General features: G+C 47.2%; 1 protein-coding gene across 3 annotated transcripts; it reads left to right on the top strand.

Annotated features, from left to right (window-relative positions):
* Nucleotides 1-18,070: 18,070 nt before the first annotated feature.
* Nucleotides 18,071-23,493, top strand: THOC3 (THO complex subunit 3). 3 transcript variants are annotated; one of them, XM_066618037.1, is made up of 6 exons: nucleotides 18,071-18,290; nucleotides 19,348-19,504; nucleotides 20,087-20,291; nucleotides 21,518-21,679; nucleotides 21,809-21,909; nucleotides 22,728-23,493. In XM_066618037.1, exons 1-6 carry the CDS (start codon nucleotides 18,108-18,110, stop codon nucleotides 22,889-22,891), a joined length of 972 nt encoding a protein of 323 aa, XP_066474134.1. In that variant the 5' UTR covers nucleotides 18,071-18,107; the 3' UTR covers nucleotides 22,892-23,493. The 3 variants fall into 3 exon arrangements, with proteins under 3 accessions (XP_066474134.1, XP_066474135.1, XP_066474136.1); XM_066618038.1 differs by lacking the exon at nucleotides 18,071-18,290 and adding an exon at nucleotides 18,473-18,642; XM_066618039.1 differs by lacking the exon at nucleotides 18,071-18,290 and adding an exon at nucleotides 19,159-19,188.
* Nucleotides 23,494-24,357: the final 864 nt, after the last annotated feature.

Here is a 24,357-nt window from a genome sequence, read left to right as displayed (position 1 = left end):
CCGGCGCCTCCCGGGGAGGGGCGTGGCTGCTCCGAGCCGCGGCCGGGCGGGCGGGCAATGGCGCCCGCTTGCAGTCCAGCTAGAGGCGACGCCGCAGGCCGGGCCGCACTCACACGCAGAGCCAGAAACCCAAACGCACGACCCCGACACCCTCCCTGCCACGCACAAGCTACGCAAAGCGGCTCCTGCAGGGCCCCGTGGGGGTGGGGGGGCAGGTGAGGCAGGGCCTCCCCACCACAGTCCTTCGAAAAGCACCCCTCCCGTGGGAGGCACCCAAGCACCCACAACCCACACACTCTGCACGTGGCTTGTGGGTGCTTGGCTGCCTCACACCACAAGGGCTACCGTGGGGAGGCTCTGCCTCACCTGCCTGCCCACCCACTGCAAGTCCCAGGGCTTCTGTCTCCAACAGTGTGACCAGGCACCCCCTTTTTCCACTACACGTCCTCTTTTTTAGTCTCCTGTCCTGGAAAAGAGCTTCAACTCCTCCTTCTCCTACTCCCTGTGAGTGGCCCCTGAGGCATGGCAGAGCTTCTTGTCATTAGTAAATTATGGGCACAATCCTAACCAACTTTCCAGCACTGGCAGAGCTGTGCCAATGTGGTGTGCAGGGAGGCAGTCAAGCGGGCCTCCTCAAGCTAAGGGCATGTTTGTTACCTTACCTTGGGGGCTGCATTACAGCCAAGTCAGTGCTGGAAAATTGGTTAGGAATGCACCCTATATGTAATTAAGTATGAGAGAGATAGAGTGTATAATGTAGAACCTATAGAATTTATAGCTTATGATTTGAAGCAGCCTCTGTAACCATAAGTTAGAAAGTACCTAGCTAGGCCAAAGCTATTAATCTTAGAGATAGCACTGAAAATATATGTAGATAAAGGACAGGGAGTAGAAGGAGAAATTTAAATAAAGTCAGATGCTTCAAATGCCACCCAATTAAACCTAAAAGTAAACAAGGTGGTAGAGAGTTCACACTTTAACAAGCATGCTTAATTAGCACATTAATAGTACATGTCATGCCCCACATAGTTAATTCACTCTTTTGCATGAACATGGGATGTATGTATAGGATGGGGGAACACATCAAGGAGTAATACGTTATAGGCAGTGGGGCAAGAATGTAACCCCCTAGTAATTCAGCCAATGATGAACAGAGGAGGGATTTCAGACACAAAAAGGGTTATAAATTATGTACTCTGTTGTAGCTTCAAAGCGCTGGTCCTGACTAGCATTGTGGTCTGGATCACTCCCTTTGAATCAGTAAAGATTCAAATTACTATTGCCAATAAGCCTTGTGTGGTTTCTATCATTTTGGTCTGAGCTGTTTCTAACAATTATGTGCAATATAGTTTTAAATTTAATAATATAGTGTTTAAATTAACCACATGAAATCCATATAAAGTGATCTTAGCTTTTATTTTGTTTTGTCCTACATTTTTCTTAGGGTGTCCTACATTTTGGGGTGACTTGTCCTCTTCTGTCATTATGACATCTGGTCACCCTGAAAGGGCCACAATTTGGATTCCATCTGATTTGAAGCAGTTGGGTATATGGACTTCTCAGAAAACAGTTCTGAATTGGCACAGAAGGCTTTTGAAAACGGCATTTTTTAAAGACACTTAAGAATCTTTTTCAAGTAGCACTATAACTTTTCCTAGACTGATCCACACATTTCGTAAAATAGGAACTTACAGCCCAATCCTAGGCATGCCTACTCAGAAGTAAGTTCCACTGTGTTCAATGTGGCTTATTCCTGTGAAAGCATGTATAGGATTGCACCTTAACCAAATTAATGCTGCATTCCTAGGCACACTTGTAAGGAAGCGCCATGAATACAGACTCAAGTAAAGGTAGTGTTAGGTCTGGTATCAGAAGTTGGGCCTGTTAGGCCCCAAACAGTTGCTAAACCTCAATAGCCCAACGAGTTAGTAGTTCTCAACAGAGGAAACAATGAAATTCCTCTTGTGGGTAAGTGACTCAAGGTCCCACATGGCTGAGAAAGCAAGATAAAGAGTAAAATAGTAGGGCACATCTTGTACACACATCTTGTATACACATTCCAAGCAAAGTTACAAAAGATAGTTGGAAAGAAAGTTCACACGCCTCCTACATGACCAGCTCACACTGAGAGCATAATAGAAAAATTACTGAATGAAGAGTGCTGCTTAGGTAAAGGGGTGGTAACTTGTGTTTATCAGCCTCTTTCCCCTCCTTTTCTTTTACTTTACAAACCTATCTGTGAATTCACTTCTGTGAATCTAGAACAGCATGGCACTGGTGTACCTGGGGGGTCAAGGGGCTCTATGCCTGCAGGGGTGCATCCATCTTCCTCAGCCCCTAGCTGCCATCCTCTGCCCTTAGGAGGGCTGGGGAGGCCTTCTCATTTAAACCCCATGACAGAAAAAAACAGAAATGATGTTTTAAGCCCTTAGAAGGCTTTTTGAGGGCTGGGGAACCCTTGGGAATCCAAAAACCGGAAGTGGGGTTTTAGGCCTTCTGGAAACCTCAAAAGGCCCATGGGAGGCATTCTCCTCGCTGGGGGGGACGGGGACATTCTGTGGTCCAGGTCCCAGACAGGGATCAGGATCACCAGTGCAGGGTGGGCCAACTTCTGACAGCCAAAGGACCTCACGACCTCACCCTTTGACTGCATAGATGCAGAAGTAATTGGTGATAATATGATAAGGTCACCTCAAATTACTTACGGGTTCTGAGCTGCTGAAGTCACTCAGCAGGCTCAGATGGAAGGAGGTGGAGGTGGTTTTTGATCTCCCTGCTACGTTCTGGCTTCACTTCCTCCAAAGGAGAAGCCGGAATGGCATGGCATGGATATCACAAAGCCGCTGAAGTGGGAGGAGGCAGTGAGTGGTGGTTACCGTGGAGCTTTTGAGGGCTGCCAGAAAGGGATGCATGTGGCCTGTAAATTGGACCGCCCAGATATAGAGGGTCTTCCCAGAAGACCACATCCTTGTTTGTGGGTGGTCCTGTTTCTCACATAAAGTGATGAGCCATCAACCACTTGAATTTGCTTCTAGTATACAAATAATGACTGTCATCGTTCCCTGCATTTCTCCTGCAGCTGTCTAAGGGAGAATACCATATCAGTGGTGGACCTGTTGGCATGGAATCCACACTGCGATTCTGGATAAACGCTCTCTGCAAGTACCTGGAGCCTCTTTAGTGCAACTCAGGCAAACAACTTTCCTACAAGGCTAAGGAGAGAGATGCCACGGTAGTTATTGCAGTCACCCCTGTCGCCTTTGTTCATGTACAGCGTGATGATGTTTGCATCCCTCATGTCTTGAGGTACTCCACCTTCTCTCCAGCAGAAACAGAGGATTTCATGCAGCTCAGTGACGATGATCTCTTTGCAGCACTTTAGGACTTCAGCAGGGATGCTGTCTTTTCCAGGTGCCTTGCCAAAGGCAAGGGAGTCCAGGGCCACGTGAAGTTCTTCTAGGGTTGGTTCACTGTCAAGCTCCTCCAGCACAGGCATAAGAACATAAGAACATAAGAACAGCCCCACTGGATCAGGCCATAGGCCTATCTAGTCCAGCTTCCTGTATCTCACAGCGGCCCACCAAATGCCCCAGGGAGCACACCAGATAACAAGAGACCTCATCCTGGTGCTCTCCCCTACATCTGGCATTCTGACTTAACCCATTCCTAAAATCAGGAGGTTGCGCATACACATCATGGCTTGTACCCCATAATGGATTTTTCCTCCAGAAACTCATCCAATCCCCTTTTAAAGGCGTCTAGGCTAGACGCCAGCACCACATCCTGTGGCAAGGAGTTCCACAGACCGACCACACGCTGAGTAAAGAAATATTTTCTTTTGTCTGTCCTAACCCGCCCCACACTCAATTTTAGTGGATGTCCCCTGGTTCTGGTATTATGTGAGAGTGTAAAGAGCATCTCCCTATCCACTCTGTCCATCCCCTGCATAATTTTGTATGTCTCAATCATGTCCCCCCTCAAGCGTCTCTTTTCTAGGCTGAAGAGGCCCAAACGCCGTAGCCTTTCCTCATAAGGAAGGTGCCCCAGCCCCGTAATCATCTTAGTCGCTCTCTTTTGCACCTTTTCCATTTCCATTGAGGCAGGCACTCAATGTTGTTCAGCGCTTCTTCGGTGACTACATTTTCTCTGGAATATAGCTCAGAGTAGTACTGCACCCAGCGTTTCATCTGCTGCGCCCGATCCTGGATGACCTCGCTTGTGGCAGACTTCAGAGGGGCAATTTTCTTCTGCGTTGGACCTAGGTTGGATACCATCATACATCCCCTTGATGTTGCCTGTGTCAGCTGCTATCTGTATCTGGGAGCAGAGCAGGAGCCAGTAGTCGTTAGCACATCTCCTGGCAGTCTGCTGGACTTTGCTGCGAGCAGCTCGGAGGACCTGCAGGTTCATAGATCTCACAAAGGCTTTCGACCTGGTCAGCAGGGACGGCCTCTTCAAGATTCTCCCCAAGATCGGATGTCCACCCAGGCTCCTCAGCATCATCAGATCTTTCCACAAGGACATGAAGGGCACTGTTGTCTTCGATGGCTCCACATCAGACCCCTTTGACATCCGAAGCGGAGTGAAGCAGGGCTGTGTTCTTGCACCAACCTTGTTTGGGATTTTCTTCTCTGTCCTGCTGAAGCATGCCTTTGGAACTGCAACAGAAGGCATCTATCTCCGGACCAGATCAGATGGAAAGCTCTTCAACCTCTCCAGACTGAGAGTAAAGTCCAAAGTCCAGCTGAAATGTCTGCGTGACTTCCTCTTTGCCGACGATGCAGCTGTCACTACCCACTCTGCCAAAGATCTCCAGCAGTTCATGGATCGTTTTAGCAAGGCCTGCCAAGATTTTGGACTAACAATCAGCCTTAAAAAAACACAGGTCATGGTTCAGGATGTGGACTCACCTCCCTGCATTACAATCTCTGTGCATGAACTGGAGGTTGTCCATGGCTCAATGATCTCCGACACTCTTTCTCTCAATACCGAGCTAAACAAACACATCAGTAAAGCAGCTACCACGTTTTCCAGACTCACAAAGAGAGTCTGGTCCAACAAGAAGCTGATGGAACATCCCAAGATCCAGGTCTACAGAGCTTGTGTCCTGAGTACACTTCTGTACTGCAGCGAGTCATGGACTCTTTGCTCACAACAGGAGAGGAAACTGAACACTTTCCACATGCGCTGCCTCCGACGCATTCTCAGCATCACCTGGCAGGACAAAGTTCCAAACAACATAGTCCTGGAACGTGCAGGAATCCCTAGCACGTATGCACTGCTGAAACAGAGACGCCTGCGTTGGCTCGGTCATGTCGTGAGAATGGTTGATGGCCAGATCCCAAAGGATCTCCTGTATGGAGAACTCGTGCAAGGAAAGCGCCCTACAGGTAGACCACAGCTGCAATACAAGGACATCTGCAAGAGTGATCTGAAGGCCTTAGGAGTGGACCTCAACAGGTGGGAAACCCTGGCCTCTGAGCGGCCCACTTGGAGGCAGGCTGTGCAGCATGGCCTTTCCCAGTTTGAAGAGACACTTGGCCAACAGTCTGAGGCAAAGAAGGAAGGCCCATAGCCAGGGGGACAGACCAGGGACAGACTGCACTTGGAATTGGGATTGGGTGTGGAAGGGATTGTCACTCCCGAACTGGCCTTTTCAGCCACACTAGATGCTGTTCCAGAACCACCATTCAGAGCGCGATACCATAGTCTTTCGAGACTGAAGGTTGCCAACAGTCTATACAAATAATGATGAGCTTAGGATATATTCTGTTTCTTCTCATGATGCAAGGTACTTTTGGGACAAAAATTTTTTTACAATCCTTGCTGTGTGAGTAATTATGTTTTCCAGGCATTTTCTTCTTTTCAAATGCTTTTCTTCTTTTTCTATTCTGCGATATTATTGCATGATCTCCATTTCATTCTGCTAGAGCAGGGGTGTCCAAAGTTTTTGGCAGGAGGGCCACATCAGCTCTCTGACACTGTGTCAGGAGCTGGGGGGGGGAATTAATTTACATTTAAAATTTGAATAAATTTACATAAGTTTACATAAATGAATATATTAAAGATGAACTTATATGAATGAATGAAGGTCTTGCAATAGCTCAATGCCTATAAAAGGTCTTGCACAAAGCAAGGCTGGCCTTTCCTTTGCTGCCACTGCTGCATCACAGATGTGAAAGAGCAAGCAGTGGAGGGAGCTCTCATCCCACAGCTCACACAAGAGGTCAAACAGTCGCCCTCATGCTGAGAGAAGTTGCATTGGGCCAGTGCAGGCTTCAACAAATCTCTGGAGGGCCAGAGGCTCATTGGAGACTGGGGGCTCCCTGAGGGCCGCATTGACAGGCCTCAAGGGCCACAAGTGGCCCCCGGGCTGGGGTTTGGGCACCCCTGTGCTAGAGAAGTGCAGCTGCACCCAGCAGACCTCTTCCAGGAACTCAGCTGTTTATTTTTAACAACTCACTGGAAAAGCCCAGTATATAAACATTTGGGTTTATGAATAAAAAAATAAACTTATCTGAGGATTGTCTCTATTTTCTAGTCCAGCCATTTTCAACCACTGTGCTGTGGCACACTGGTGTGCTGTGAATGGTCTTCAGGTGCGCCGCAGGAGTCTTTGGGAGGGTCATTTATCAGTAGGGCCATTGGGGGCCACGTGCTCCCCATCAACAGTATGGTCTGCCTCATCAATTGTAAAAAAACTGACGAGCAGCCCAATCCTAAGCTGCCCGGAGCTGCAGCACCTGGCAGCTCCACAAAGGGCTCCCACTGGATACAGAGCCTCCCGCGCTACTGCGGGAGGCTCTTCGGGAGAAGGGGACATTTGTCCCCTTCCCCCAAGTAAGAGAAGCAGTCCTGCAATGGGACTACTCACTTTAGCGGCGACTGGTCATCGCTAAAGTGAAGGCAATCTTGTAGGGCGAGCAGCCCTACCTGAGCGCCCTGGATTCTGCAGAGCCTGGCTCTGCGGACCCGCCTCTCCCCGACCCCAGGAATGCCCCTGACCATGCTTCCCCCCTCCCCAGAAAGCCTCCCCCCTGCCCCGGGAACGTCCCCATTTCCCGTTCCGCAGCCTGGCGGTTGCAGGTACCACCGAGCTGCAGAATGCAGGCGCCCACTGGGCGGTGGCTCAGCGCCAGCTGGAGCCAAACCACCTCTGGCGGGAGCCCAGCAGTAAGCAGTGCAAACGTGCCATAAGGCACATCTGTGAGTGTGGTCCGCGCCGTAGAGGCGCAGCGTGGACCACAGGATTGGGCTCTGAGTGCCTTGACAATTTTAGTATCTTGTCAGGAGATGAAAAAGGTTGAAAATCACTGTTCTAGTTCAAAGTCAAAGATTGTTTATTGTATTAGCTAATAGCCATCACAATAAGATAAAACATGTAAATCCAAAAATACATCAAGATACAAACAATGATAAAAAGATAAAATCAGGTCAAAATCAAGCACAAAAGGTACCTACACCCATCATATTAAGGAATCTCCTTTACAATCTACCACTATTTCCCCCAGGTAGTTGGCACGAATAGTTCTGGCAGCTTTAGCAAACAACGCCACACTATAGGTGACCGATGGGTCACAATTGGAAAGTAACCAATACAATTTCATAAGTGTGTTCTCCCCTTGAAGGGTGGCCAAAATAGGCTCCAAAAATCTTACCCTAGGATTTTGATAAAGCTGACAATGAAGCAGGTAATGTACAATAGCTTCTGTACAATCTGTCCTGGTCCGCAAATACAAAGCCTCAAATGCCTGGGAATGGACATATATCTGCCATCTAGAACTGCAGTTGGCATAGTTTGAAAACGAGGTAAGTGAATATAAATATTGCACTCTTGAGTGACTTGGTTTCAGGAAACAGTACAACTGGGAAAAATTTGAAGATCTTACTATATCTAAGTCCTGATCATTATCCAGTTTAAACATCCATTCCCTTAGCATTTGTTTTATTTCAGAAAAGACAAAAATGTCAGTAGAAAGAGCTTTAGATTTTAGGAGCATTTGCACCAGAGTGGCCCAACACTGTTCTAGTTCATCCTGTCCTAGGTCTGGTCAGGACCCTGAGGAGATCAAACAACCACTCACACAGGCTTCTGCTATAAAACAGAAAGTACAGGGGTGCCCCCATATCTACGGATCCCATATCTGCAGATTCACTTATCAGTGGACTGGGTCTGGATCCCCCGGCACGTGCACCCCCACGTGCACCCCCCCAAAGGGCTTTCCCAGGTCTCCTAATGCCTTATAAGGCATTCAAAATGTCACTTCCGGTTTCTCTGTGAAACCTGAACTCGCATGTTTTTAGCTTCTGAGTTCAGTCTGAGCTTAGCAGAGGCTGGGGATGGACGCCCTCTGCCTCTGCTGAGCTCAGAGGCCCCTCCTGAGGTGAGCAGAGCTTCTCTCACCTTGGTGTGGCAGCTCCGTCTGGGATAGTGGGGATGGGCTTTTGCCTATATCAACAGTTTCAGCTATCCGCGCACGGGGTGTGTGTGTGTGTGTGTGTGTGTGTGTGTGTGTGTGTGTTCCAGAATAGAATGCCCATGGATAAAGGGGCATGCCTTTATTCTCCTGGTTGGTGTTCTCATCTTGAGGACTTCTGGTCTTGCCTCTTAACAAAGCAGTATACAAAAATCCTGAGGCAAAATGGCTTTAAAAAGCCGTTACTATCCAGAGACCACATCTTGACAGGATATAAAAACAAATTGGTATGAAAACACAAAACGTCTCAGACGCTTTACCACTATTTTTCAACAATGACTCTTTAACAGAACATAAGAACATAAGAACATAAGAACAGCCCCACTGGATCAGGCCATAGGCCCATCTAGTCCAGCTTCCTGTATCTCACAGCGGCCCACCAAATGCCCCAGGGAGCACACCAGATAACAAGAGACCTCGTCCTGGTGCTCTCCCCTACATCTGGCATTCTGACTTAACCCATCCCTAAAATCAGGAGGTTGCGCATACACATCATGGCTTGTACCCCATAATGGATTTTTCCTCCAGAAACTCGTCCAATCCCCTTTTAAAGGCGTCTAGGCTAGACGCCAGCACCACATCCTGTGGCAAGGAGTTCCACAGACTGACCACGCGCTGAGTAAAGAAATATTTTCTTTTGTCTGTCCTAACCCGCCCAACACTCAATTTTAGTGGATGTCCCCTGGTTCTGGTATTATGTGAGAGTGTAAAGAGCATCTCCCTATCCACTCTGTCCATCCCCTGCATAATTTTGTATGTCTCAATCATGTCCCCCCTCAAGCGTCTCTTTTCTAGGCTGAAGAGGCCCAAACGCCGTAGCCTTTCCTCATAAGGAAGGTGCCCCAGCCCCGTAATCAGCTTAGTCGCTCTCTTTTGCACCTTTTCCATTTCCACTATGTCTTTTTTGAGATGCGGCGACCAGAACTGGACACAATACTCCAGGTGTGGCCTTACCATCGATTTGTACAACGGCATTATAATATTAGCCGTTTTGTTCTCAATACCCTTCCTAATGATCCCAAGCATAGAATTGGCCTTCTTCACTGCTGCCGCACATTGGGTCGACACTTTCATCGACCTGTCCACCACCACCCCAAGCTCTCTCTCCTGATCTGTCACAGACAGCTCAGAACCCATCAGCCTATATCTAAAGTTTTGATTTTTTGCCCCAATGTGCATGACTTTACACTTACTGACATTGAAGCGCATCTGCCATTTTGCTGCCCATTCTGCCAGTCTGGAGAGATCCTTCTGGAGCTCCTCACAATCACTTCTGGTCTTTACCACTCGGAAAAGTTTGGTGTCGTCTGCAAACTTAGCCACTTCACTGCTCAACCCTGTCTCCAGGTCATTTATGAAGAGGTTGAAAAGCACCGGTCCCAGGACAGATCCTTGGGGGGGCACACCGCTTTTCACCTCTCTCCATTGTGAAAATTGCCCATTGACACCCACTCTCTGCTTCCTGGCCTCCAACCAGTTCTCAATCCACGAGAGGACCTGTCCTCTAATTCCCTGACTGTGGAGTTTTTTCAGTAGCCTTTGGTGAGGGACCGTGTCAAATGCCTTCTGAAAGTCCAGATATATAATGTCCACGGGTTCTCCCGCATCCACATGCCTGTTGACCTTTTCAAAGAATTCTATAAGGTTCGTGAGGCAAGACTTACCCTTACAGAAGCCATGCTGACTCTCCCTCAGCAAGGCCTGTTCGTCTATGTGTTTTGAGATCCTATCTTTGATGAGGCATTCCACCATCTTACCCGGTATGGATGTTAGGCTGACCGGCCTATAGTTTCCCGGGTCCCCCCTCTTTCCCTTTTTAAAAATAGGCGTGACATTTGCTATCCTCCAATCTTCTGGTACTGTGGCTGTTTTGAGGGACAAGTTGCATACCTTAGTCAAGAGATCTGCAACTTCATTCTTCAATTCCTTAATAACCCTTGGGTGTATGCCATCAGGGCCCGGTGACTTATTGATCTTTAATTTATCAATGAGGTCTGAAACATCTTCTCTTTTAACCTCTATCTGACTTAACTCCTCGGTTAGGAGGGGCCGTTCGGGCAGCGGTATCTGCCCGAGGTCTTCTGCCGTGAAGACAGATGCAAAGAACTCATTTAATTTCTCTGCCATCTCTAAGTCTCCTTTTATCTCCCCTTTCCCTCCCTCACCATCCAGAGGGCCAACCGCTTCTCTGGCGGGTTTCCTGCTTCTAACATATTTGAAGAAGCTTTTATTATTCCCCTTAATGTTGCTGGCCATGCGTTCCTCATAGTCTCGCTTGGCCTCCCCTATCACCTTCTTACATTTCTTTTGCCACAGTTTATGTTCCTTTTTATTCTCTTCATTAGGGCAAGACTTCCATTTACGGAAGGAAGCTTCCTTGCCCTTCACAGCCTCTCTAACTTGGCTGGTTAGCCATGCGGGCACTCTCCTGGATTTAGTGGAACCCTTCTTTCTTTGCGGTATACACCTCTGCTGGGCCTCTATTACTGTTGTTTTAAGCAGCCTCCATGCACTCTGGAGAGACTGGACTCTTTTTACCCTCCCTTTCAACCTCCTTCTAACCAGCCTCCTCATTTGAGGGAAGTCCGCCCGTCGGAAGTCAAGGGTTTTTGTTAGAGATTTGCCTGGTATTCTTCCCCCAACGTGCATGTCAAAACGGATCGCAGCATGATCACTGTTCCCCAATGGCTCAGTAACGTTTACATCTCTAACCAGGTCCTGCGTACCGCACAAAATTAAATCCAGAGTCACCTGTCCTCTGGTGGGCTCCTTGACTAGCTGATCTAAGCCACAGTCATTTAGCACGTCAAGAAATCCGGTTTCCTTATCGTGACCAGAACACAAATTGACCCAGTCAATATGAGGATAATTGAAGTCCCCCATGATTACAACCCTGTCCTTCCTTGTCACCTCCCTGATCTGTTTCCTCATTTCAAGGTCCCCATCAGATTTCTGGTCTGGAGGACGATAGCACACCCCCAGTATTACATCGCTGCACAAGCCTGGTAATTTAACCCACAGAGATTCTACGGTGGAGTCGGACCCACCTTCAATCTCTACTTTGCTGGATTCTATCCCTTCCTTAACATAAAGGGCCACCCCACCTCCAACACGCCCCTGCCTGTCCCTCCTGTAGAGTTTATAGCCCGGGATTGCGGTATCCCACTGATTCTCCGCATTCCACCAGGTTTCCGTTATGCCCACTATGTCAATATTTTCCCTTGTCACCAGACATTCCAGTTCTCCCACCTTTGCTCGTAGACTTCGGGCATTCGCATAAAAGCATTTATACACGGAATGCCCCAGGATGGGCTGCTTATTCGCTCCTTTGTCCCCGCATCCTCTCATTGTGCCAAACCGTTTATCACATCCCATCACCCTACCTTTCCCAATTTCTTCTCCTACCCTGCCTTTGTCTTGTTGTTCTCTAACCTCCCCATCCTCATCCCATAGGGATGAGGAGTCCCGAACCGGATGCCCCTCGGCTCCTGTCGGCCTTCCCCCAGGGATCAGTTTAAAAGCTGCTCTGCCACCTTTTTAATGTGATGCGCCAGCAGTCTGGTTCCATTCTGGTTCAAATGGAGCCCGTCCCTCTTGTACAGGCCCCGCTTGTCCCAAAACGTTCCCCAGTGCCTAACGAATCTAAACCCCTCCTCCCTACACCACCGTCTCATCCACGCATTGAGACCCCTGATCTCCGCCTGCCTAGCTGGCCCTGCGCGTGGAACAGGTAGCACTTCAGAGAACGCTACCTTTGAGGTCCTGGTTTTCAGCTTCCTGCCTAAAAGCCTAAATTTGGCCTCCAGGACCTCCCAGCTACACTTGCCCACATCGTTGGTGCCGACATGCACCACAGCCGCTACCTCTCCCCCAGCACTGTCTACTAGCCTGTCTAGACGAGAAGTGATGTCCGCAACCTTCGCACCAGGCAGGCAAGTCACCATGCGGTCCTCACATCCGTCGCAAACCCCCCTCTCTATGTTTCTAATAATCGAATCCCCCACTACAAGAAGCCCCCGACCCCCCTCCCACCGAGGAGTATCCCGAGTGCGCTCGGATACGGGCCCATCCCCTGGAGAAGGGATCCCCCCTAGGGGATTGTTTCCCTCCTCTCCAGGATGACGTCCTCCAGTCCCGAGACTTCCCACCCGGGCAGCCGAGGAGCTGCACGCCTGAGGTTGGGACGAAGCCTGATCGTCCCCAGAAGTCTCCCCACGGTCCTCCTCTGGCTGCCTGCGCTTCTCCAGGTCGGCCACCAAGGCTTCAAGGGAGCGGACGCGTTCCCTGAGAGCCTGGAGCTCCTTGCACCGAGGACACACCCATGACTTATGCCCAAGAGGCATATAATCATACATGTGGCACTCGATGCAGAACACTGGATAGCCCCCACCCTGCTGCTGGCTGTCTGACTGCATAGCTTTTTTGTTGTTGTTGTTGTTGTTTTATTTATGGGTCCTTTTAAAAACCGTACACTGGATAGCAGCCCTCTTCTCAAGGGAAGAGGAAGGGCAGTGTATGGGGCCCTGGCCTCCTCGCCCTGCTGCTGAACTCGCCCAGATGCTAAACTCTTGTGCCTTACCTGGCACTTAGTTCCCAGAGGCCACACGCGTCTGCAGAGTAACAGAGAGTGGTTTCACCTAGAGACTAGGCCTGTTCACCTCCTACTTACTTCAAAGCCAACACTTTTACCGATCAATTTGGATCCTGGCAGGGGACTTTTGCTTTTATTATGTTTGTACACTATTTGCCTTGTTTTAGGTCCTTTTCCCTGTGTTATAAGGCCTAAGTCTCAATCTCCAACTCGTCTGGGAAAAATCGTCCTTCATTACATGTGTGCCAGACACAGAACGGTGAATTTGGAAATTGCTTTGAAAAACAGACTTATCTTTCCCCTCCCCTCTGGAATGCGTTGGGGTGCTTATCAACGACCTTGGCATCAGTGTTTCTTCCTTTGCTTTCGAGCCATGTTATACTTGTTTTGACTTTCATGGCGACACAAAACAGAAACGTTGTTGGAATAATCTTTAATAATTGATTGACAGTGTCCTTGCCTTGGTATCTCTTTGTTCTTTTGTTCTAGAAAGTGTTTGAATGTTGCAAATAGGGTCAGATACCCTTGCTTCTTGGCAAGTTCTCTGGCCCAGTGCTGTTTTAATAAACCAGAAAAAGTTTTTTCTATCTCCAGCCTTGTTTTGCTTAATTAGTTTCTCCAGCAATCCTCAAGAGGAAGGAAAATCTTGAGGATTTTCTTCAATCTTTCTCTCTTCTTCAGATTTCTTCAAAATCTTCCTCTCAAAAGGAAGGAAAGTCAGTGGAAGATGGATGGAAATTGTTTTGCCACTGACTTCAGAAATTCAAAACAGGAGGAGACCAAAGTGCTGCACAGTTAAATTTATATCTGTAAGGCTGCAATCTTCAACATTTCTGCTAGGAAGAAAGAGCCAATGAACATACCAGAAAATGTGCCTAGGATTGTGCTGTTAAGGTCTTTATCAACTTTTATCATAGCCTCTTAGGGTTACTTCACACATTCTAGATTAGTTAACCAAGTGCATGCTTTTGAGGTGAAACTTGTAACCGATGACAGGAAACCTTAAAAGAAAAATAACTACATATGCTTGTCAAGAAAATATAACTGGCACTTGGTCTTTCTTGCCATGAAGGCAACAGTTTAAAAAGGTGAACCTCACTCTCACATATTGTGGAGACAGATGGTATACCTACTAATTTCATGAAGTGTGAATTGGTTGTTTATCTTGGTCATGTATAAAATATGGTAACTCCAAAGTGATAAAATAAGTTGACATTTCCCTGTTTGTCTCAGATCCCTTACATGTTTTTTAGGCTACAATCCTAAAAACACTTTCCTTGGGGCAAACCCTACTGAACACAAAGGGACAATTCTGAGTAGATATGCCTAGCATTGGGCTGGAAGTATTGAAACATGAATTTCCTTGCATACAAAAAATATACACTGTTACTGCCATCATCACAGGTGAACAAAATTAGTAGAATATTCACAAGTAACACTGCAGTAGCAAACTACCAGCCTGGTTTGTATTTACAATCTTATATTTAAGTTAAACTTTAATTAGCTGCACTAGTTTATCTGTAATCCATATCCTGCTCCCACACTATGCAAATGAACAAAGAGTTTCAAACTCCAGAGTGATGGAACCTTGCCATCCACCTCCCTCCCCAATTGCACCACCTTCATATGTACCAATCACAGTGGTATACTGACAATGCCCCCACATGGGAAGGGCATGAAAGGAGTCAATCAATGGCTCTTCAGCTGCCCTATGACTTCTGCACACTACACCCACAACCCAGCAAACACAAGGTTAACATCGCACTTTCTATTGCAGAATGAAGATGACTTATTTGGGAAATGGAAGATGTGTAATATGAACACAGAAGCCTTCCCAGGACAAAGGTTCAAGTCCCCGTAGAAAAAACTTGTCATCTAGTATGAACCTTTTTACTTGGGAAGGAACTGGGACAAGTCACAAGGAGAGTCTCAAATACACTCAGACAAAAGTAATACTGTTAGCTCCTGACACAAGGAAGCTGGGAAGCAGCACTCAAGCCCTCAGCAGGAGTGTTATAATAACCAAACCCAGACTCACTTTTCCATGGCTGTCCAGAAACTGAGACAAAGAGACGACAGAGGCAGCTCTGCCACCTACATTGGCTAGACTACAAGGCAGCTCTCTAAGACTATATCAGGAGGCATCCTAGAGTATCAGCCAGCCACATATGCCAGGAACAAAACCTGCCAACAGAATGTCAGCATACTGGAAGGATACAGGTCATATATGGGAGAGGCTACAGGCTCAAACCTGAAATGTGCTCTCTCATTCAGATGTGTTTGGAGAAACCTCAAATAGGTGCAACTGATGCCTGAACACTCTTCTTGAGCCTTTTTCAGGATTTCAGCACATGGGCAAAACAGTCATTGCCCACAGGTTCCAATGCAACTCCCCACAGGAGAGGGAAAGGTAATGCCCCAAGTATTGTACTCTCTCAACAAGACACTACTGCATGCATGCTCAGGTGGAACCACTTTGACTCATAAACAGGGAGTATGCACCCTGATCTAGAGGCCATGTGTTGCTGCTATCTATTCCGTGCTAGTCTCTCAGCATTTCTCCGCTTCCACAGGAAGCTTTTTCATAGGGCAGAAGTCACAGGACCTTTGCATGCCCAGCAAGGGAAACCCATAGCATGCTTGATAGTAGTGACCGGTGTGATTCCAATTGGTTCTCTGTGCTAACTTACTAGTTCTAATCTGGACAACCTCCAATAGCTTTGAAAACACCATGACAGAGAGTGTGTAACTGGTGCAGCCAGACCTCACTGACACCTATTACTCTGCTGTTTCTCATACAACTTGCAAAGCCACAAGAGCTCTGCTGGGATGAAATGGTTGGGTACTTGTATATTTCTCTTTCAGATGCTGCTCTGTCAAAGTTTTGACTTGATCACACTTGTTATTTTGTTAGCAGAAAGTTATTTCTTACCTCAACTGGCCTCTGGGCAAGACTCTGCAGGGGAGGATGCTCAAGATCCCCACTCTCTTATTCTTACATGGCCAGCATGTGATATATTGCTGCCTGAAGCACAGCACCAAATGGCATCCCTCAATTCCCTCCTCTTTGTTTCCTATTAAAGCCATACTCCAATTTCTTCCTGCTCTCAAATATTACTCTGCTCATTTTTTATTAGGAAGGGAAAAGGAAACACAATATGGTGCCATTTCAACTTCCTTCCTGTACAGGCCATCTGAGGAGGGAGAATGCTGGGAGAACTGCCATGCTGCCTAACAACTGGTCCAGCATATGTTGCCTGAAGGAACCTGCCTCATGGCAGGGCCAGAACTGCTCTTACCCTTTAGGCTTGGGGAGGGGGAAGCTCCTTAAGGCTCACCACTGAGTTGCCTGTTCACCACTGCCCTCATGCATGAAGCAGTTGGAAGGGGAAGGCAGCATGATCATGGATAAGTTTGGGGGCAATAAACAGCAGGTGCCAGCAATGATGCAAATATCATGTGTGGCCAAATGGGTGGGCTGATGCATGTGCCAAATGCAGTGTTCCCACTTTGGTTCATGTGCTCCCAGCCAGATGTGCCTGTTAGTGGTTCCTCCAAGTCTGTTACAGAGAACACATCTTATACCTGAGCCTTTAGTCACCACTGCATTCTTGCACTGTGCCAGTAACTCAAGGCAAACCTTTTGTATGACTGGCTATGAGATGCTCAATGCCCTATGATGTGCTCTTGCTCTAGCTGAGTGACTAAAGAGCTATCCTGTAGGCTGGCAGTGTGACTTCAAGTTCTGCCTCTACCATATGTTTCAGGGCAGTTGTGTAAAAGCAGACTCTGCTCTGGTTGGAATGCTCCTGCTGGTGGGGTTTGAACCTTGTTTTATTAGTTCCCAGTCTGAATCTCTGGGTAGTGAGTTACCAGCATTTCTGTTCACGTGAGTGCAATTGGGGCTCTCCTTGTGAATTGTTCTAGTTCCTCCCATCAAAGATGGTTTTCAGCTGAGGGCCCCCTATGAGGGCTTGAATTCTTGCCTAGAGAGACCTGTGTATTTATTCTATGTGTCTTCCCTTTCCCAAGAAAGTTATCTTCCTTCCCTTAGCCTGCTGTTCTCAAAAAGGTACTCTTGGAAGTGTGTGCTTGTGCAATGGCAGCAACATAGGGTGACGTGTACTGCTTCCTGCAGCTGGGTGTCACTCACAGAGGCCTCCTCAAAGTAAGGGAATGTTTGTTCTCTTACCTCAGAGCTGCACTGCCCATATGTCAGTGCTGGAAATCACTGACATAAGGGGTTAGGATTGCACCCTTAAACTCTGAATGCTGGATTTCTGGCTCCTCTCTGCTTTTGTCCTGCAGTGGGAGGCACTGTGGCATCCTGGTGTATGTGCTGATGTTATGGGAGAAATTCATTGAGAAAACAACAGAGTGCTTTGAGCTTGGAGGTGTATGTACCATCCAGTAGTGTTTTGTCATTTTCTCTTCTGGGCCTGTAGTGTAGTATGTTATTCTTGGGTATCAGTGTGTCCATGTCAATCTGTGTTCTCACTTCATAGAAAAGGGAATTAGGCAGTTTTTTAAACCCTTCCATGTTGAGCTGCACCTGGCCAAATTCCTTCTTCTATATGATGTTTAAAGGTAAAGGCACTCTGACCTTAATGCATCTGGTCACTCTGACCCTTATTTATAAGGGAACCACTAAACTCCAGGACTCAGTGCTGGCTGAGGCTGCAATCCTACCCACACTTACCTGGGAGTAAGCCCCACTGACTATAATGGGGCTTACTTCTGAGGAGACACGGACAGAACTGGGCTCTCGGCCACCTCGCAGCTAAGCCGCCTCCCCCCTCCTCTCCACCTGCCTGCCTGCACCCCCGGGCAAAGCGGAGCGGCTCCCCAGAGCCCGGGACTTTTGGGGACGGCCTACAGCGCCGCCTGTGCCACTGCCGGCCGCCTCCGCCAAGCGGGCCCAGCGCGAGCCTCTGAGAGCAGGCGGGCGGCTTCGTTGACGCTCCGGAAACGCCACCTTTGCCCTTCCGGAAGGGAAAAGCGAGCGAGAGGCGCGCTTGGCTGGGCCCGACCGGGTTGCCATGGCGCTGTCTCCCTACGTGCAGGCGATGCAGGACCTGTTCCGGGCCAACACGCGCAGCCGCGAGTTCCCGGCGCACGGCGCCAAGGTGCACTCGGTGGCCTGGAGCTGCTGCGGCCGCCGCCTGGCCTCGGGCTCCTTCGACAAGACCGCCAGCGTCTTCGTGCTCGACAAGGACCGGCTGGTGAGCGCGGGGGGAGGGCAGGCAGGAGCACGCGCGTCGCCCGCCTGGCTCCCTCTCCGGGAACTCTGGGAATTGTAGTTCTCGGCCCCCAGTCGTCCTCACCCCCTGCAGTTTCAGGGGACTGAACATTCCACCTATGCCAGCCATGGAGACTTCTGTTCTGGACCTGTGGAGCCCTGGAGGACTCGCCAGCCTCTGTGCATAGCCAGCCCTTTGCATTTCCAAGGCCCCGGGGGGGGGGCCATGACTGAGGCACACAAAACTATGCAGGCGGTGGCTAGAGGGATGCTCTCCTCCTTCTCACACAGCACCAGAACCAGGGCACATCCACTCACACTGAGTGTTGGCAGAGGTAGGGCAGACCAAAGAGGTAGGGCAGACCATTGTCTGCGGAACTCCCTGCCACAGGATGTGGTGATGGCACCTGGCCTGGGTGCCTTAAAAGGGAACTGGACAGATCTCTGGAGGAAAAGTCCATCACAGACTACAAGCTGTGAGGGGTCTGTGCAGCCTCCTGGTTTCAGAAGGAGGCTACCTCAGAATGCCAGGCGCAAGGGGGGGCGCATGTCTCTTCTTGCCTTGTGTGCTCCCTGAGGCACCTGGTGGGCCATACAGGAAGCTGGACTACACAACCTGATCCAGCAGTGCTCTTCTTATTCTCATTCGTTTGCATGGGCCTCTCCTGTTATCTGGGCTGGTTGCATTGCACTTCCAGGAAAGAAACTTTTCAGGTGTGTTCCCTAATTCTCTTGTGGATATCTACAAAGCCTGTATTCGATTAGGGCAGAGCACTACCACTTCCAGTTTTGCTAGCTAGCTCTGTTTGCCCCTCATCTCTGCAAGATTTCTCCAAAATTTTATCCCTCAAGGAACCTTGAACCAGCACTTGTGCAATTAGGTTTGTATTGGGTATTTAGGCAATTATTAAGATTGGGCTGTTTGGGAAATGCATGGCACCTCAAAAGAATTAATATTCCATAGAATTGTGTGTGTGTGTGTGTGTGAGAGAGAGAGAGAACACTTATAGTACTAATTAAAGCTGTATGGTCTTCCCTAGATGAAAGAGAACAATTACCGTGGCCATGGCGATAGTGTCGATCAGTTGTGCTGGCACCCCAGTAACCCAGATTTATTTGTCACTGCATCTGGAGACAAAACAATCCGTATATGGGATGTCCGCACCACTAAGTGCATTGCCACAGTTAATACCAAAGGTGGGTGATGTTGAAGGAAAACTGTCCTGATTTGTTTTTGTGTTTGCAAAACTATGCTAATTTGTCTTGCTTCAAAGGGGGGGGGGATATCCTGAGGTGCAGCTGCTCTTTGCTTGCAGTGATCTCTCTCTTGTGCTTCAGTCCTCTCTCCCCAATAACCTGGACTGAGACAAAAATATATTTTTATTGTGGATGTATCTAAAAGCATTAATTGGGATATCAATTAGAATTGCAGATTTTCTCTTCTGGAAATAACTTAAGGAAGGGGAAATTAGATGTTTGTACATAAGGTTGCTTTGGTAATATTTTATTTCAGTGTATCCTGTCCTAACCCAAAGGCTCATTATGGGTAACTATGCAATAGCTTTCATTGCATTTTACTACGAAAAATTGATCTGATGCCTTTTACATGAGGGGAAAGTGTTACGAAACCTAGATGTATAACATCATACAGCTTAGCTATATTACTTGGTCATGTTAAAAGTCCTTAATTAAAAAATGCAGAAGTCTGAGCATTGCTTGAACTGCTCTTGTCCAGGTTGTAACTATCTAGGTTCAGTTTTCTCTTCCTTTGCATCACAGGGGAGAATATTAACATCTGCTGGAGCCCTGATGGCCAGACTATTGCAGTAGGGAACAAGGATGATGTGGTCACCTTCATTGATGCTAAGACACATCGATCAAAAGCGGAGGAACAGTTCAAGTTTGAGGTGAATGAGATCTCTTGGAACAATGACAACAACATGTTTTTCCTCACCAATGGCAACGGTTGCATCAACATCCTCAGGTACCTGCAGCATGGCCTTAACTAGGAAGGGCAGCAAGTGAGTTGGCTGTCTTGTCTTTGGTTTAGGTGGTGGGTGGGGGAAAATGCTTGCCTCTTTCTGTAGATCTCTGACGCCCCTCAATATGATACTGAGGCTCAAAGACTTCCTTGCACTACCTCTTACTGTAGCTTTTGAGCTGTCCTGGATGCCAAATAACACTTGGGATTTTTGCTATGTCAGTCCACTTTGTTGCCACCACATGCCCCAGCTCACATGTTAGAGAGCTGTAGTAGCTAAGAGACTGAGCTATGAATGAGGACTTCCTTGGTCTGAATCTCATCTCTGCCATGTACTCTTCTCAGCAAGCCATTCTTTCTCGACCCTAAAGCTATAGTAAGGGGATAATAATACTCAACAGGCACTTGTATTATCTTGATGCTGTCTGTACATGTGAAGTGCTTTGCAGGCTCAGAAAGTGCTATACAGATAATCATCTTCAGAGGGTATAAAGACAACAGTATATAGACTGACTTGCCTTTTTTCTCATTTGGAGCCAATATAGTATATACTGTATGTTACAGCATAAACTGTTATTATTATTAATTATTATTAACAATATTTATATACCGCTTTTCAACAAAAAGTTCACAAAGCGGTTTACAGAGAAAATCAAACAAACTAATGTCTCCCTGTCCCAATAGGGCTCACAATCTAAAAAGATACAAAAGAACACCAGTAGGCAGCCACTAGAAAAGACACTGCTGGTGTGAGGAGGGCCAGTTACTCTCCCCCTGCTAAAAAAAAGAGGAGCACCCACTTGAAAAAAGTGCCTCTTACTCAGTTAGCAGAGGTTTGTTGTGTTGTGTGCTTCCCCTTCTGAATGATAGTGTGTGTGGGGGAGGGAAGGCACAAATGGGTGGGATAGAACACCCTCTTGCTTTTTTAGATGATCGTCTTTTCCTCTCTTGTATTTGTAACTGGGGGTTATCCCTACATAACAATACATTGACTCTCTCCTATAGCAATTTCTGTAGCCCTATAGCTGAAAGAAGAATGAGCTTTACCATCCAAGTGATTATTATTGGGGGACTTGAATTTCCATAAGGTTCATTTAAATAGGCTGTTCAGCTTGTAGGACCTTCTAGAATCTATACAAATAGATTCTACCCTGCCATTCCTGGCATAGGCAGCAAAAGCATTTGTTTTTTCCAATCTCACCCCAACTCAATCTCTCTATTTTCGTCAGCTACCCAGAACTGAAACCCATCCAGTCAATCAATGCCCATCCATCAAATTGTATTTGCATCAAATTTGATCCAATGGGCAAGTATTTTGCTACTGGCAGTGCAGATGCGTTGGTTAGCCTCTGGGATGTGGATGAGCTGGTGTGTGTGCGGTGCTTCTCTAGGTAAGTCACCTTGACTCCTATGCTTGGGACTGTTCCCAGCACTTGGGGCTGCCACAGCTGGACACAGGATGCTTGTTTCAGTGCTGTTGTGAATCGCTTTCTCCCCCACTCTCTGCTTCCATATTGCAGGCTGGATTGGCCTGTGAGGACATTGAGCTTCAGCCATGATGGAAAAATGCTGGCTTCAGCATCTGAAGACCATTTCATTGATATTGCCGAGGTAGAAACAGGTAGGACCTGCTGTTCCCTCTGTCTGTCATGAAAGTAGTTTGTGTTGGCTTGTTTTATTGTTGACTGTCCTCTCCTTAAGGCACCAGACTTTGGGTTGGTCCTGAATGCCCTTGGCAAAGATATCTGTCTGTGACTGAGGAAGTCCAGAACAGAACATCTAGCGAAGGATTTCAGGATATTGTCTACACTGTACTGCAGTGGTTCTCACACATTTAGCACTGGGACCCACTTTTTAGAATGAGAATCCGTCAGGACCCACTGGAAGTGATGTCATGATCAGAAGTGACATCATCAAGCAGGAAAATTTTTAACAATCCTAGGCTGCAATCCTACACACATTTGCCCAGGAGTAAGTCCCATTGACTATCATTGTTAAAAGCATATACACAATAGCCTGTTAAAAGTACAGATCTGGAACATTTCCCCAAATGCATTCACATACCATGGTAGCATTAAGTCTATTAAAAATAAAATATTAAAATGAGTGGGGACCCCACCTGAAATTAACTCACGACCCACCTAGTGGGTCCCGACACACAGTTTGAGAAACACTGCTGTACTGCGTTTGGTGTTTTATAATTTAACCATCCCAGTGAAGGCATGGAAAGGATTCCTCCTGTATTCTTGCTTTGTTCTGATGCTGCTTAAGAGCTTTTCATTTTGAACTGCACTTGCAACTAAGAGGAACATGTGCTAAGAAATTCCATTTCAGTGGAACTCATTAACCTATATTCTTGTTGTGTAAAGGTGAGCCAAAGGCTGGGGGTCTGAGCTGCAGCTCTAGAGGAGTCTCTAACCATCTTGTCTTTATCTCTAGGGGAGAAGCTATGGGAAGTGCAGTGCGAATCCCCGACCTTCACAGTGGCTTGGCATCCAAAGCGGCCCCTGCTGGCCTTTGCCTGTGATGATAAAGATGGCAAATATGACAGCAGTAGAGAAGCTGGCACTGTAAAGCTTTTTGGTCTCCCTAATGACTCATAAACAAAGTCTACTGGAAACTACATTTGTGACCTGGACTGGGACAGGATTTTCAGAAGCTACGGTTTCTTGCTTCTGTGTTGGATTTGTTGCCACTTCTACAGTAGAAGCCATACCATAGACTTTCTTTTGCTGAGAGAATCTGCTTTTGAAAGTGTGTGAAACTGCCCAAATCCCCTTCCATTTTTAGACCATTTGCTATTTTTTTACTGCCAAGAGGGGAGATGGTAACAGTGATCACTGCATTGCAGTGTCTTGTGTGCTCTGTTTTCTATTGGGAAAACAATTCTTGCCCTCTGGTTATTAAGGGGGCATAGCAGGGAAAGCCTCCTGCCTAGCTGGGTGAAAGTGTGCTTGTCCTGCTCTTCCTGACCACAGAAAGACACTGAAGGGATGTGCTGCTTTCCTGCAGTCGCGTTGGAACCCTTCCTTTCCCTTCCCCTTGAAGAGTGTTGACTTGTCCATTGGGGAAGGAATTGGGGGTGTGTCTGTCTTTCACACCTTGCTATTATGAAGGTGGTTATGGTGGGAAAAAGGATTATTTTTTTGTATGCATTTTTTTGGTAACTTGGATAACTTTGTTCCACTCAGTAAAAGAGTAAACCTCTGCATAGTGTAGTTTTGTTTTTGTTAACTGTCTTGAACTTTTAGGAAAAGTTACTTTTGTTACTTTAAGAGTACATAGCTTCCCTCTGAGGAATGTCAGAGAAACTGGAAGTTACAAAGAGAGCCACACAATCTTCATTTCTGGTATAAGTATCTGGCCACTGTGGGAACTGGGATGCTGGGCGTGTGATCTGATCCAGCAGTAACTGTACAGCTCTGCTGAGTGTTCTCCAGTCTTTTATTTCCAAGCAGAAATTTGTGGACAGGGTGATGGTAAGCAGAAATCGTTTACCAGAAGTTTTTAAAGTGCATGAATATGAACGTCTTGCCCCAATAAAATTAGATCCTGTTACTTTTTCCCCAGTCAGGGCTTCCCCCCCCCCCCCGTATTATCCCCAAGGTTGATCTTGGCCAATCAGGATCGAATTGTGAGCATGATGATCTTACTATACAATGTAGCCAGTTGTATTTGGCTGTACTCTTCTGTCACTGAGAGCAATGTCAATTCAGAATGTTTCTTGAGTAAGTGAACACTTTGGAAGCAATTTTTGAAAAGTAACCCAAAGGCAGCAGGAAGGGTGGTGGTTTCTACTGCCACCAAAAATATGCACCAAAAGCAGTGAATACTTTTTGGCATAGTCCTAATAATGCATTAGTAATACTGTAGAAATATTTAATGTAATTAATGATTAAAATACCAGAAAACTTTCAGATGCCATTGAATTGGTTTACATTTTCTGGGTCCGTTTATCCTCTCTGTAGATTTTCAGTAGTAAAGACATCTGGCAGCAACTTGATTTTGAAAGAATCTGACCATTGTTTATAGAAATGAGCTGGCTAACATAAAAAAGAATTCTTTTGTT

Source organism: Tiliqua scincoides, chromosome 2 (genome assembly GCF_035046505.1).
Source record: "Tiliqua scincoides isolate rTilSci1 chromosome 2, rTilSci1.hap2, whole genome shotgun sequence".
In the NCBI taxonomy this organism is placed as follows: Eukaryota; Metazoa; Chordata; class Lepidosauria; order Squamata; family Scincidae; genus Tiliqua; species Tiliqua scincoides.
This window is presented reverse-complemented; position numbering and strand designations above follow the sequence as displayed.

Bases quoted from the DNA above. Each gene is read 5' to 3' on its own strand.
- THOC3 (XM_066618037.1), top strand. From the start codon at position 18,108: ATGGCGCTGTCTCCCTACGTGCAGGCGATGCAGGACCTGTTCCGGGCC. The intron at 19,505-20,086 runs GTGGGTGATGTT...TTTGCATCACAG, and splicing joins TGCCACAGTTAATACCAAAG to GGGAGAATATTAACATCTGC. The intron at 21,680-21,808 runs GTAAGTCACCTT...TCCATATTGCAG, and splicing joins TGTGTGCGGTGCTTCTCTAG to GCTGGATTGGCCTGTGAGGA.